At 37.9% G+C, this 16025-nt stretch overlaps 1 protein-coding gene across 10 annotated transcripts in view; it reads left to right on the top strand.

Annotated features, from left to right (window-relative positions):
• Nucleotides 1-16025, top strand: part of PTPRM (protein tyrosine phosphatase receptor type M) — a 700717-nt gene that overhangs the window by 605264 nt on the left and 79428 nt on the right. For all 10 annotated transcript variants that reach the window (XM_075920958.2, XM_075920953.2, XM_075920954.2 and 7 more), the window contains one exon: nucleotides 12374-12461. In XM_075920958.2, the coding sequence (XP_075777073.1) occupies nucleotides 12374-12461 (88 nt within the window). The remainder of the gene's footprint in view (nucleotides 1-12373; nucleotides 12462-16025) is intronic.

The following is a 16025-nucleotide window of genomic DNA, read 5'->3' on the forward strand; positions in this document are numbered from 1 at the left end:
GGCCCTTGTGTGTCTTGGCCTGCTGTAGTGTTCTTACTTTCCTTATAATATGAAACATTTTCCTGTGGAGAAAACAGAATGTGCATAAAACTCTGTGGTCCATATATGAGTTCCAAGCTTTGCTCTTGTGGTTTGTTAGTATGTCACGTTTCTCCTTAGCAGAATTAAAACCATATTACTCAAGCCTGTTTTTTTTTCTTATTATCCTTTCTGTCTTACCTAAAATGGCCCATGTAGAGGAGGAGCCTTTGTGGTTCATTGAATGAACTATCAATCTCTGGATAGTACTTTATTGCTTTTGAAAGTTCAGGTCAGTTGATTGTATGTTACAATATAGTTGAAGGTAGGAGTCTTTCATATTTGCTTTCCAAAACTCACTGTTTTTGTTTGCTTTTGTCTCCTACCACTTTTGGCTTTATTTTCACCAGCAATGTTTTCTGAGCAGTAGCCCCCATCTTCCTGGGAGTTTTATTACTTTCAAGGTATTTCTAAACATTATTATTCTAAATGAACAACTACATGACTACCAATGGATATGATCAAGTTTCTTCTGCTGGAGTCAGCTATTAATTTGAAAAAGTCAGCATGTTCCTGTTCCATCTTTTAGCTGCTTTTCTTTTAAATTCTGAGCTCAATGTATTTAGAGTGATTTCATTCTCTTGATAAAATAAAAACAAATAATATTAGGACTTTCTTTTGGTTTGTCTAGAAATGTGTCAGAGTGCAGTTGTCTGACAAATTTATAACTTACTATTGTGGCTCACAGAATTGGGTAAATATTACTCACCCAGTTAGAATTTTTCCTTCACATAAGGGGGCTCTCCAAAGAGCAGAGGTGCAGAGCATATATGAATGGGAGTCTCCAGTTGATTGCACTTTCCATTGAATTGAGCTCATTGACATAAATAAACAAAGGAATATTGTACTCATACTAATAATTATTTTAAAATTATTATTTGGAGCTCAAAATCTTAACAAACATTTTTGTAATATTTCTTTTCTTGCTATTTTAAAAAATATTTTGATTTTGTTTTTCAAAATATTGGTTATATTTAAATCCATTTCCCATCTCTTTCCTTTTCTTGTACGGAGGGAAAAAAATAGTAACTCCTGTGACCTTCTTCGCAGCACATTGTAGCTTCATGTTCAGCTTTAATTGACATTTCATTAGCTCTTTGAAACTGTTCCCTCAGGCAAGCTCTCATTATATGTAAAGTAATTCAAACATCACAGTGTAACTCAGGGTGGGGGGGTCCAGAGAAGAGGTGATAGGCTCTATCAGGAGAGGGGATAGGATTAGAAATTCTTTATCCTGAAGAAGAATTCTAAGACTTTTAAACATCTTTTCTGAACCCACATGTCAGTTAAGATTCCTGAATTTAACACAGAAATATGGTAACTGAGAGATTTCTGATTTTTAAGAGCTGCTTTGCAAGAAATGCTTTGCTTGTGACAAAGGCAATCTGAAGGGCTTTTCTGGAAGAAAGTATAGAAGAGTAAGAAACACAAAATGTTTTCAGATTCTAACTGAATACCTGTGCACACATGTAAATACATACAGGCAGTCCCCGGGTTACATGGATCCGACTTACATCGGATCCCTACTTACAAACTGGGTGAGGCAACCCCGCACTAGCTGCTTCCCCCCAGCAGACCAGGGAGACGTGAAGCTAGTGCCCCCCCCCCCCCCCCAGCAAACCAGGGAGACACGGAGCGGCTTTTCTCAGCAGACACCTCAGCTTGAGAATAAAGGACTGAGGGAAGTGAGGTGTGGGAGAATAAAACTGAGCTCTGGAGAAATGTTTGGCTAGAGTTTCCCCTACAATATGTACCAGTTCCGACTTGCATACAAATTCAACTTAAGAACAAACCTACAGTCCCTATCTTGTACGTAACCCGGGGACTGCCTGTACTCCGACCCTCTCAGCATAAATGGTGATAAACAATGCGATGCCAATTAAAGCTGCTACTGTGAGATGGTTTTATATTTTCAGATAAAATATAAATCCATTCCTCTTCTCCTACAAAGGCTGATCCAGCCTTAATAAATACTAGGGAAAACATGAGCCACAGACCAACCTTAATTAATACCAGTAACAACTATTTTATTAGAATCAGCAGCACACTGCAATATCATTCAGTGATCCACTGAGGTTCTTAGGAGTCTGCTACTGTGGCTTCTTTATAAAAGTGAGAAGCAAAACAGCACTAGATACTGTAAAATCACTTTCTGCAGAACTCAGAAGGGAAGGGATTTAAACCCACCTGAGACATTGGCAGCAATTCATCCATTAATAATTACTTTGGACCTTTCCTCTCCTGACCTGTGGTAGCGGTGGTGGCCTTTCAAGATGAGGCTTTTGGAAGATGAAGGGAAACAGAGGAAAATGGCAGCTAATTTTATAAATACATTCTACTGCCTAATTCAGAGCATAGCATTAGCATCAGTCTTGGAAGATGCTGTTGAAAGTAGGCTTGGTAAATATCAGTTAATGGAATAGTCGATTAACCTCGTGAATTCTTATCAGTTGACTATTCTATGATCCCTGGGGATGGGGCTGGCAACCAGGGCACTCTGGCCCCACTCCAGAGGAGCCCCCTGCCACTCCACACTGCTGCCTCTGTATCAAAGGCATGGGGTGCCAGGTAGGAGCTATCTCTGCGAGGGGAGCCAGTTTAAAAACCAGCTCCCCTTGCGGACCAGCTGCCTGGCGCTTCATACTGCTTCCTCTGATACAGAGGCAGCAGTGTGGGGTGGCAGCAGTCCCCTGCCAAGGGTAGGGGCTGAACTCCCGGACCCAGCACGAGCCAGAACTGAGCTAGGCTGCCTGCCCACCTGGCTCCTAATACACTTTAAATGCAGAGCCATAGTGGGGATAGGTCTCAGAGCCAGCACGAGCCAGGTCTGAGCTGGGCTGCTGGCCAGCCTGTTAAAAAATTTACTGGCGGGGGAGAGGGACAAATGCATGTAGTCTATAGCATTTAACCTATACGCTTTTGCTTGCCAGTTAATCGACTACACTATTGCATCCCTAATTGGAAGATGATATGATCCTCTGGTAGATGTGTAGCCTGCTACACACATTGCAAAGATTCACTGGACTGGGTGAGAGGATGGCCTCCCCTTTTCCCTGAAAACAACTAATACTCCAAGTGTGGGCTTCTTCAAAACTGTTTTGTTTTTCAGGTTAGGAATAGTGCACATCTTTTGCTGTGAGATCATTATTTTCATAAGCTAAGCAGGGCCAGTCTAAGGTGCTACAGCAAATGGCTTTTAGTGATTCATCAGGTGTATCTCTCCCCACTGAAGCAAAACTGAATCACTGCCACACATTGTGAGACAGATTGTGTCCCCAGAGGGAAACAAGCATCCCATGTGCAGACTTAAGGCAAGTTGGGGGGACACATGGAATGCTGCCTCATTTCTTTAATGTGAGATCTCCACTCCCAATTTTCCAGAACTAGCTTCGGCAGATGTCTACACAATTCTCGACATCCCTCCCCCCCCCAAAACTGCAGCCTGGTAGCAGGGTGATCCTTTTTCCTGTCTTGCCCAGTTAATTTGTGTGTTCATTTGAAACAGGTAGCAAAGTTTAGAGTGCCCCTAAAACAGTGGTTCTCAACTCGTTTCAGTCCATGGACCACCAGGCCAATCAAAAAATTTTTGTGGACCACCTCCTTTTTGAGACATGATAAAAAAGAGCAGACAACGAACATTTTGGTTTGAAATTTATTTCTTACTAACAGATTTTTGGATTCTCTTTTCACTGACAAGCTTTTTAATGTTTGGAGTGGTACTTGATAATGCGCAATGAATATCACTTTCCACTGCAAGCTGATTCCTTTGTTTGGACTTAACATGCAACAAACATGAAAATCCAGTCTCACACATATAAATTGATGCAAATGGCAAAATAAATCTGAGTTCGTGTGCTGACAGATTTGGGTAACTCCCGGTCACGCTGGCCCAAAATTTCTCTATGGTAGACTGCTGGTACACATCCTGAGCTGCAAAATCATTTTTCAGATCCAAGAATTCCTCCTGCAGATCCTCTGGAACACTATTAACATCTGTTGTAAATGGATTCCTGTTGAAATATAATCTATCCCTTGTCCTGTCCACCTCCGGAAGGTATCGTTGGAATTCGTCTCGTAGATTCCGTAAATGATCGAGAATTTGTGTCCGAATGGCTTCCTTTTCCCTGAGCATGGCATCCACATATGGAAATTGAGCCAAATTATTGCCTTTGACTCTTACTATCCAGAGTTCCAATTTGTCAAGAAAAGCCTTGATGATGCTTTGGTGAGAGATCAGATTTGCACCTTTCCCTTGCATCTGAACATTCAGTTTGTTCAAGATTCCAAAAATATCGACAAGATACGCAAGTTATAAATTTGACTGCATCGGCATATTTCGGAATTCCTCTTTCCCTTGAGCCTGGAGAAATAAATCCAACTCCTCTCTCAGTTGAAAAACTCTATTGAGTACGTTCCCCGCTGACAACCACCAAACAGAAGTATAGAACAGCAACACATCAAAGTCAGAAGCCATGTCCAGACAAAATCTTTTGAACAGTCTGGTGTTCAGAGCCAATGATTTGATGTGATTCACCACTTTCACCAACCCTTTGAAAATGGCATTCAGTTGATCAGGCAATGTTTTTGATGCCAAAGCTTCCCTATGAATGAAGTGATGAACTCCGGTTACCATTGGAGCACCACGTTTCACCAGTGTTTGGAAGTCCGATCTTGAGCCCATCATGGCAGGTGCACCATCAGTGGTGACACCCACAATATTTACCCAATCCAGACCATGTACTTCAAAGAAAATTTTAACAATTTCCATCACATCCTGAGCCTTTGTGGTGGTATCAAGAGTCTTACAAAAAAGAAACTTGTCTTTGAAGTCTCCCTCAACCATATATCGTGTGAATACCAATAGCTGAGAGCACAATGTGACGTCGGTCAATTCATCCAATTGTATGGCATTCATCCCATTGTATGAAATTCTTTATTTCATCCACAACTTGTTCATTGATGTTCTGTGATATCTCATTTGTCAGTCTCGATACTGTGTCGTTAGAGACAGATATATCATTCAGCTTCCTTGTTCCTTCCTCGCCAGGAACAAGCCTCACCATCTCTTTTGCACAGGGGAGCACAAGTTGCTCTACAATGGTATGAGGCTTCTTGGCCTGTGCAACTTTGTATGCAACAATGTAGGAAGCGCACACTGCATTGCTTGTCTCATTGTAGAATTCACGTGTTAAGTTGAGGCGCTGCCGTTTCAGACCTGATAACCGCCACTCAAAATAATCTTCATCCTTTTGCAGCAAGTTGAGGTGACACTTTTCGAGGTGGAGTTTCAGCTTAGCCGGCTTCATGTAGTCATTCCCCAAGGCTTTGAAACAAATAATACATTGTGGCAAATCCACACCTTCTTTTTCTTGACGAGTGAAGCTGAATTTGATGTAGTCCTCCAAAAACTTGTGCTTGACATTTCTTCCTGTTGTTGCCATTCTAAACAGACTACACCACACCTGTAAAACAGCACATGTAACACAGGACGAACGACACAGCAACCACTCAGCACGACGGTGGCGGCTACACTGACGCTCAGAGCCTCAAACGGAAGTTACTGGCAACACAACACGGTTGTGTCCTAGGTGACGCTATGGATGACACACCGTGTGCTTGTGAACACAGCGTAAAGCAGTCTAATGGCGGCATCTGCTCACGCCATGTGACTTTGGACAATGTTCCTGTGGACCACCAGTTGAGAACCACAGCCCTAAAACCGTTACCCACATAGCTTGAGGTACATCAGTACATCATATATCACCTTGATTCCTGCGCCCTTGTGTGTAATGATAGGTGTGAGCTGGGAACTCTCATTAATAAAAAACAAATCTCTGCATTATTACATACTCTTGGGTTATACCATTGAGATGCATAATTACATCCTATGGAAAATGATATAGGAAAGAGGAAGCAGTAACAAAAGTGCAGAACATGTTTCTTATTCAGGAAAAAAAAGATTGTGTATATGTGAAGTTCAGTTTCTTTCTGCATTCTGTTTTTCTAAAAATACTGAAGTAGTTGGTATTCAGTGGAGCCTGTATAGTTTCATTTGTATTGTTTTATAGACATTTTACTGCCATGAGTGGCGTCTAGGTTCACTGCCTTTCTCCAGAATGTATTAGACAGACTACTCAGAGACAACACTTTTAATTACATATTAAGCTGAATAAAACCAGGAGGTATTTATGAAAATCCCAAATACAGTACAGAAAAAACATCCACTCAAGTCCCCCCCAAAGCATGAATCTAATTTCATCAGAGGAAATAAGTACTGTTTGAGACTAACTAAATTTTACGTACACAAATTGAAAATATATCCTGTACATTAGTTACAGTATAAATGTGTATATGGTGCCCAGAGGGTTCTTCCTATAAAAGAAAGATCATAAAATACCTTCAACATACTATATTCATTGCATTAGCAATAAATCTGGAAGATGAATTATGTTAAGTTACTGCTAACTAGTATGCCAGGGAGTATGTTGCTAAATTAGAATTTTAATTGTGCTTCCTCCTTCATATTAATTCACATTGAACCTCATTTCAAAAACATCGTAAAGAATTTAAAATGGGATGAAGCTAATAGGGTCCTATAAATCTTAAAAAGGAGTATATGGAAATTACTCAAAAAACCTACAGAAAATAATAGAGAATGATTTCCTTATCTGCAGAAGTTTTAAACCAAATAATAATATTTAATGAAAATTATATTGCTGCTGTTGAATTCTGTAAGAAATGTCAGATACTAAAGCAATAGGAACCTGCATAAGAAACTGGATATAGATAAATTAGTCTAGTAATATGTAGAAAGTAATATCATTCTCTGTTAATTTCTATGGGACTGGGAGTGGGTGCCTTTGATGGATCACACAGAGTGACACACTCAGGGCAGACTGCAAAAATCAGATCAGACAATCCCCCAAATCTGGTGGTTTATTCTATGAGATTCACCAAGCCAGTAATAAAAGGCTTTTGCAGTATAACATTGGTTATCTAGAAGCCAGAGTCCTCCTTCGGCATCTCAGCCCTTGGCTCCCATCCAGACAAGCAGGTCTAATATAATGAGGGTTACTGAAAATCCAATTCACCATATGTGACATTCTGCTAATCAAAAGGATCGGATATTTACCCCTAGATCAATATGTATTTCAGATCCTACCCTGATATCAGGCAATCCTCCATTCCTTGGTAAATTAACTGAAGATTTATTAACAAAAGAAAATAGAAGGGTTATAAATTGTTTATAGATCACATACATATATAAGAATTTTGCAAATATTTGTAAGGTTTGTAGCAGTGATAGACTAGTCTACTGGCTTGCAAAAGTCTTTCTGGTAACTTTCGAAAGATTGGAAGGTTTTCAGTCTATAGAACATACTCCTTTTAGTTGTAAATCCATAGTCCAGAGAATTGGAGCAGGGAAGAGGCAAAAGAAAGAGGTCTTAGAGATCTTTTATACTTTTTGCCATGTGAAAATTTCAAAGAATCTGAGAGTGATTTTAAGAAGGCATCAATACCTTTTACTTGCTTTCCTCTGTCAGCTTTAATTGTTTTATAATTGATGTACACACTTCAGTTATGATAATGTGGTGATACACGCTTTATAAATCATAGGTAAATTACATAGATTACACAGACAGTTTAAGTTTACTAAGTCATAGTAAATTGAAAGATTCACATTATTTGAAGACTAGACTGACATGGATTATCAGTTATTTATGCTGACGGAGAAGGAAAGGCTGAGAGTAAATACAATCTCCTTTGGCCCCACCACTATCAAATTATCTTTCAATGACCAAAGCATCGCTATGAAATATTTTTTGTGCAGAGTGGGACTGCCACCACAGAGTGAGTTACATTCCTCTCAAATATTTGGGATGATGTTCAACGTGAAGACAGACTCCTTTATTAATAAAATATTTCGTCAGAGCTGCTTCATGAGTATGGATGTTGGTTTTTAAAACACTTCAAAAAAACAGCAGGAAATTCCAAAAAACTTTCTTTCAAAATCCAGTTGGGATGTTCTGGTGACCAGCATACTTACTTATTATACCATTCACAAGGCCTGAAAGGCCAAGAACACCATGAAACCTGTACTGGCCACATAATTACATAAATAACCTGCTCATGGAAACACTCATGGGTGTGTTTAAAATAAACCATAGGTATAAGTTTTGCTGGATTTAGACCAAAATCATTTTAACTATAAAGAATATTCTATCATAACCTTAACTGTGACTCAAAATAAATGCAATTCTCTCATTAGTGATCTCAAAATACAAGCTCAACAACTGTCCGAATAAGTGATGTAAAAATTATACCTGTATGTGATCTTAAGAACACCCCAGAGCAAGACAGTAAACTGTTGTCACGCTATATATACAAAAGACAACATGTAAATCATTGGAAAATTAATAATTCACTAATCATTAATATTCTTGTGTGATGTCTGTACTGTTAATTCACAAAATAACTTCAAATAATATACATAATGTGTTTCAACCTGTCATGTCAGGGGAAGTTGATAAACATAAAGACAAACAAATGAGACCCATGCCTCTAAGGAGGCATGGCCAAATTCAGCAGGCTATTCATTTGTATTGGGGGTTACAGGAAGAGCTCATTAGCATAGTAAAAACACCAGCAGTGAAAGAACCAGCATGGAGTCTAATTCAGACAGCAACACATCTGTCCCAGGCAGGGAAAATTAACTTTATCTGGGAATAACCTTCAGAGCAGTTGTTGTCAATCAAGGACTCCCCCAGGACATATCCAGAGGTCTTCCAGGAGGAACAACTCATTTTGAAATTTAGGCTACATAAAAAGCAGTAGTGAAGGCAGTATAAAGTAAAATGTCATAATTTGTACTACTGTGTATACTATACACAGAAAAATAAGTACAATATTTATATTCCAATTGATTTAGTACATAATTATATGGTAAAAATGAGAAAGTAAACAATTTTTTCAGTAATAGCGTACTGTGAAACTGTCCTATTATGGAAGCAAGTACTTTGAAAATAAGATGAAACTTGGGAATATGCAAGACAAATCAGATTCCGGAAAGGGGTTCACTAGTCTGGAAAAGTTTAGAGCCACTGCTTTAGAATAATACATTTCAAAGATTTACTGGACTATACATAGAAGGGGCTAGAAACCCTAAGTTATCCTTTATCTGAAGAGACAGAAACGGAGCATCCTGACTTCTTTAAAGTCTGCTGGCAGAGTCAGGTCAGTTGTGCTGTAAAAGAAACTTAGTGAGAAACACAACGAGAGAGCTTAGTTAGTTAAACCACGTTTTAATCTTAGAAGTATATTTGTACTTTGAGTCTTTTTTTGTTACCCTTTCTATGTTTATTCCTTATCCTTGGTATCTCTTAAACCTGTGATTTATATTAAACCTTAAATAGTATATTAAATCTGTGTATAATAAACTTGTTTCACTGTATACCAGTTCATTTTTTTGGTTAAAATAAAGTGTTTATTGACCACAGTTAAGATAGTAAGCTGCTGCATACTGTCTAAAGAAGCAGCAAACTTAACACCCTCTGAGGCTGTTTTTTGAGAGGGCAGAAGACTGCAAGAGACATCTCTGAAGAACTCAGCAGTTGGGTTTTTCTGATTGAAAACCACCAGCCTAGCAGATAACAATCTTAAATTTGTGGACCCCTATATTTTTCAGATAGAAGTGCAGACACCTTTGAAAATCTTAAAACGTAGTCTGTAGATCGCCACGAAACATATGTTGAAATCTACTGTGCTAGACTAAGTTTAGACTGGCAGAATCTGAAGAGTTTGTTGTCTGGATAGATATGTCAGAGAGTTGATGCATACTTTAGCAGTATTAAAACTCTCAACTGAGAGAGGTAGCACAGTAATTCAGAGTTCTGGAAACCCTGATTGTCCACAATGTGACACAATGAACAGCCTTAATGAAATTCCAAATATACATGATTGTATAATATATATCAACATTCTGTACTTTTCTGTTAAACTACATATAAACTTTATTATCAAAAACAGCTCTGTAAAGTACTTAATCAAAAATTTGTTCTGATAAAATTAAGTGATATGCACTTTAAAAATATCAGATAAAAAAATCTTACATTTAAAAGCAAATCAGTGGATCAGAGTTAAAGTTGTGCTGTAATGAAATATGCATTTCTTTGTACTTATTGTGAATAATGTGTATATTATGCAGGCAGCATAAAATTTATGAAGGCTTTAACTTTTCATTTCCTTGCTTTTCAGTACTTTCATTTTGTAAATGATGCGGTAGGTACTTACACCATTGTCACCTAGTAACCTAGCTGTTTTTATAAAAAGTGTTTCAGCTTTGGAATAATGGTAATACTACTATTTGCTAGGTAATGGTCTTCATTGGATGATTTCAAAGCACTTTACAAGGTAGATTAATTTTATGATCCTTACTTTAGAGATAGAAAAGCAGAGAAAGAGAGTGCATGAGTGACTCCCAGTCTGGTGCTCTGACCTTAAGACCACACACACGCACATGTCTCTATCTTGCAACCCCCACAATCATATTTTTAGACAGGTGCCAATATTTCTAATCCTAGGAATTTCTAAATATATAATCAAAATTCATCAATAAAAGTCAACTTTTATCATAGTTATCACACATTCTTACCTGAAATACTGCAGTTGTTTCCTAGTGTGTGCATCACAGTGCACTAACTCTTGGCAGTGTTTACTTTTTAATGTTGACCATTGCAGCTTGATTTAGAGCAAGCAAAGCCATTTTAGATTATTGCTTCTGTATTGATCATTCCGTATCCATGTTACAGTCCACAGTATAGCTGTACATTTTCAATTTAAAAAAAAAATCATGGTTTTTTTTTTTCAATTGGTAAAAACTTACAAATTTGAAATTTCCATACTGAAATTTTCATTCTAATAAAAGATTATTTATTCAAAGTGCTCATTTTGGGGCTTGTCTCCCATTGACTTTAGCAAGAAATTTAGAGCTTCTTTGGACTTTTCCTCCCTTAACTAGTGTAGTTTGTGAAGGATTTCATGGATGACGTGCTTGAGGTATGAAGAAAAAGGAGACAAATGGTAGTCCATTTTATAAGTACTTTCTAGCTGTTTTAGTGACTAATAGCTTGCTGTGTCTTTGCAGGATAGACACAGCAAGTTATTAGTCACTAAAACAGCTAGAAAGTACTTATAAAATAGATGACCATTTGTCTCCTTTTCCTTCACTTGTTTTCCCTGTCTGGCTTGGGAACTTGACTGTTTACTTTACTGTCCCAGAACAAATGTTCTGGTATTGTAGTGAATCATGGGTTTAGGATCTGGATTAGCGTACGTTCAAATGAAAAGATTAAAACATGAGTGTGACCATCCATTCTGACAATAAAAATCCTCATTAGTCCAATTAACACTAAACTCACAGAAAATATTTCAGCATAAAATGATATAATGAATTTGTGATACATTACATTACTTTTATGGACACAGTGCACACAGGCACTCAGTGAAAGTCATTTTAGAACCCAAAGTGCCCATGAAAAGTGCATAACAGAACTTGATTATTTTTTCTTATGCCAACAAGTAGTGTCTTTTATTAACATAAAGAGCACCATTCAGAGTTAGCACCTTCATTTTTATCTAATATTTACCCAACATCTATACTGTATTTAATAAAACTAATGCAAAGAATAAGACTGTATTTTTCATAAAATTGTCATTTTTCTTTCTTTCTAATAATCTTGGCAATGTTGTAAATAATGTTTTTAATAAAGAGCCAATTGAATGCAAATTAAGAAAAATGCTGCTGTGTATTAAGAGACTGAATAGCCACCTATCTACCCCAAGGTAAACATGAAATTGTTTGTAGTATATTATTAATACAGTGTCTGTTTCTGTTATCAGTAGTATCACAGGGCTTATTGCAATTTTACATTGGTGTAATTAGGAGCAGAATTTGCACAATGCACATTAGCCAGTTACACTTAGCATTACAAGCACAGAACTTTTGCAAGGTTGACTAATTCTCCTCACACAAAAATCATTCTTGCTGATACACACTTTATTCTTGTGTCAAACTCTCCATGTGAAACATGGAACTGAAAAAAAGTGCTGTTCAAGGAATATCCTGGTATCATTATCAGATAAGCAAATGAGTTAAATATTGCTTTAACAACTATAATTTTGTCTGTTGTAGTGTTTCTTCCTCACTCCATTGCTTTATACTTTATTCTTAAGGTTCCTTTGCTACATACTGCATTTCTTAATGTCCCTTTCTTTCTTTTCTTTTTTTTTTAAATAGAGTTTCTTTGAAGGACAGTCTGCACCATGGGACTCAGCTAAGAAAGATGAGAACAGAATGAAGAATAGATATGGGAATATCATTGCATGTAAGTGTTGACAGCATAATTGTTCTACTATGTTAACTTCCTTTTAGTTTCCGGGAGACTGGGTGGGTGAGATAATATCTCTAACTGGACCAATTTCTGGTGGTGAAAGAGACAAGCTTTCCAGCTACAGAAAGCTCTTTCTTTGTCCTGGTAAAGGTACTTAGAGTGCCACTGCTAAATACAAGGTGAAACAGATACCATATTCTAAGGGACAATTCAAGGTGAAGTTGTGACTGGCTTGAATGATAGGGAGGATTATAGCATTGTCCACAGTGGCAGGAAAGATCAAAAGCTCAGCTTTGAACCATATTAAGCTTAAATTGACAGTTGGACATTTAGAGGAGATGTCAGAAACCCAAGCCACAAATTTGGTGTAGATGACAGGAGAAGGGTAGATCAGTGCGTCATCTTTACAGGGATGTTAATTAAAGTCACATTTATGAATGAGATTACCGGTGTAGGGAAAGAAGAGGGGCCAAGTACAGAGGCCTATGGGGACTGAGTGAAAGTTGTGAAGAGGTGGCACCTCCTAATTTAACAATGAAAGAATGATTAGAGATGAAGGAGGAGAACCAGCAGAAGATGGAGTTTCAAAAGCTTAGAGAGGGCAAGATTTCTGTTTTTCAAAAGTTTACACATAAACATTGACTTAATACTGCTTTGAAATGTTAACATGCAAAAGAAAAATGCTCCTTTTATCTATCTTAATTTAACAGAAACAAGCACAGAAACAGTTCCCTTATGTTGTCAAATCTTTTTTTTAAATGTTTCCTTTTTTTTAGTAGTTTAAGTTTAACATAGAACTGTGCTGTATTCGTGTCTGTTCGTTTGTTTGTGGATTTTTTGTTTGATTTGTTTTGTTTTAACTCTGTTGCTGCCTGATCGGGTACTTCTGATTCCAAATGAGGTGTGTGTTTGACTGGTCAATTCATAACTGGTGTTCATAACTCTTCCTACTGTATGTCTATGATAACCAACAATTTGAGGAGGATGGAGTGCTTGTTCCGAATTGAAGACGTTGTCATTATAGATGTTGGTGAATATAGTTTTGCTGAACTTGAGTAGGTGGAAGTTAGAGAGAAGAGAGTCCAATGGTGAAATCGGAGGACTCTGAGTTGTAATTGTAGACAAGGAGGTCTATGGCTTTTCGAGAGGAAGGGGTAGAGGATGGTAAATGAAGAGACCAGTGAGGTTAAGAGGGAGGGTTTAAGATGGGTGAACTAAAGCATTGTGTTTGTATTTCTAAGGGAATGAAGTGGAGGAGAGGGAGAGATGAAGAAAAGATGAGAGAGAGGGAGTGAGATAAAGCAGAGAAAGGGTGAGAATGGGGAATTATGAGGTTGGGTATTGTAGAGGTAGGTGGGAGGGATACAGAAAGAAGGAAGATCCAAGATCTCAGCTTCAGTCACAGAGAAAATGGGGAGAAGATGTTGACATAAGGGAAGAGTAGGAAGAAGTCCTGTTAGAGCCTGTGAATTTTCTCTTGGAAAAAGTTAGCAAGATTCTTGGCAGATATGAGGGGAGACCTTAAATAGGGACCAGAAGGTGAGGAGTAAGTGAATCTGTGATGAAGTGCCATGGGTGGTTTACAAGAAACACTCAGCAGCAGAAGTGGAAGAAGAAAATGGGGGAGAGGAACCATGGCAGGGCTCTTTCAATGCATGAGAAGTGCAAAGTAAATGAGGATAGTAGAGAAAGTCAGTGACTAAATCAGGGATGAGAGCACAGAGGGGAGTCGGCTGATAGCAAAGGAGAAGGACTGGAATTAATGGACTGGAAAACATGACAATTTTGGTTGGCAAGTCAAAGGAGATGATGCTAAATGATATGAGGGGAGACAAAGAGTTCAGTGATGGAGAACTGCCCGGTGGAGCCACAACAGCAATGGCTGCCCAGCAGGTCGGCTGGGAGACCAGCAGCCAGGCCAGGAGGCCAGTGGCAAGGATCCAAAAATGATCTCCCTTGGTCCTGCAAAGTACCTCATCTGGAGCCAGTCAGGTCCTGAGAGAGCCGGATCAGGGAGGTCCAACCTATAGTTCCTTCCTCCTATAGTTGGAGGAAAATTCAGGTTCCCAGTGTTTCTTTTTGTAAAAAATGTATAGTTCCCATAAACCTCAACATTCCTGCAGATGACAGTTTATTTCTTTTTTAACTACAACTCCTTTTTTTCCCTAAATCTTGTCATCTTTCCCCTCAAAAATTGGCATCTCTATAGAGCTGAAAATAAACACAGCAAAGCTGCTGAATTTCATGTACGATTACATGAAAATATACTTCTTCGAATTACACTATTATGCAGAACCTTAATGCTGATCTCATACTTCTCCATAGGAAAATAGCATACATAGGTCGCAGGTGTGAGCTGAGTAACAGGTGGGACTCTTGATATTGCTAAAGTCAGAGTTTTATGTTATGGCGTTTAAGTGCCCTTGACCCCTCCTATAGGCCGGGTGCAGTACCATAGTCCTTTTTCATCCCTGGCACTTCCTGCAGGCTGACCTCTGTGGCTTTTTAGTGGTTTGTTTATATCTCAACTTGCTTTTAATATGTCATTAGTATGTAAGAAATAGATGGATGGAGATGATTTGTTATCATTAGAACATACTATTTATTTGGCAATAAGAATTTTAATAATACAAATTAAATTACAACACATTATTTATGGTGAGGGGCAAACTTTTTAGAAGAGCCTCCAAAATTGTGCCCACGCATTTGCCATATGTTAATTAGCCAAATTACCTGACGTGTGTGGGGTTTATGTAAACAAATGGGTGCATAAGCAAAATCAGGGAGGGTAGTTTTAGAAGTCTGCTCTTAAAATTGTGTCCCTCAGTTATCAACATATTGGCTTCTGCTTTTAAGGAATTAAAAAAAAACCTCTTTGTACACTGTATTTAAGAAGTTAAAAGTATTGTAGATTGTTTAGATGCCATATATTCTAGGCATATTTTTTGCAGTGAAACATATGTTGTTTTAGAATGTGAGTTTAATGTAGGGTTTTCAGCCCTTTTATCCTCTTTGTTTAAATCCTCCAAGATGCCATCATTACGTTATTGTTTGTAGTCAGTATTGCTTTGTAAGGAAATTAAAGCAATAGCACCAAGCTGCCGGCACAAAAGGAGCTTGTCAAAATAGCAGTGTACATTACATTACCCAAGTGATGTAAATTTAATTAGATACAAGCCTGCCCTATTCATAAGGAGAAGTAGGCTACAGAAACTTGTGAGCTGTTTCATCATTACACTAAATGCTGACCATGAGCTAATTACAAAATGGGGTTCTTCTTTATTAAAAGCAATGTGTTTTTATGTTTCTTTTTCACTAAGAACCAAAATATAGCTTTGAAACTGTTAAATGAGTTTCTTCATGAGACCAGTATTGTCTGTATGCTGGTTATTTATGGGCTTAGGTAATATTAATTTTTCATTTAAAAAAGATCTATATTGTCTGTAAGAATTCATTTTTATCCTTACCTGCCCTGATCAAATAAGAGAACTATTGACCAAAATTTTCAAAAGTGACATGATTTTGGGTGCCTAACTTGAAACATCTTTATTAGTAGGT

Source organism: Pelodiscus sinensis, chromosome 2, assembly GCF_052426305.1.
Source record: "Pelodiscus sinensis isolate ZL-2025 chromosome 2, ASM5242630v1, whole genome shotgun sequence".
NCBI lineage: Eukaryota > Metazoa > Chordata > Testudines > Trionychidae > Pelodiscus > Pelodiscus sinensis.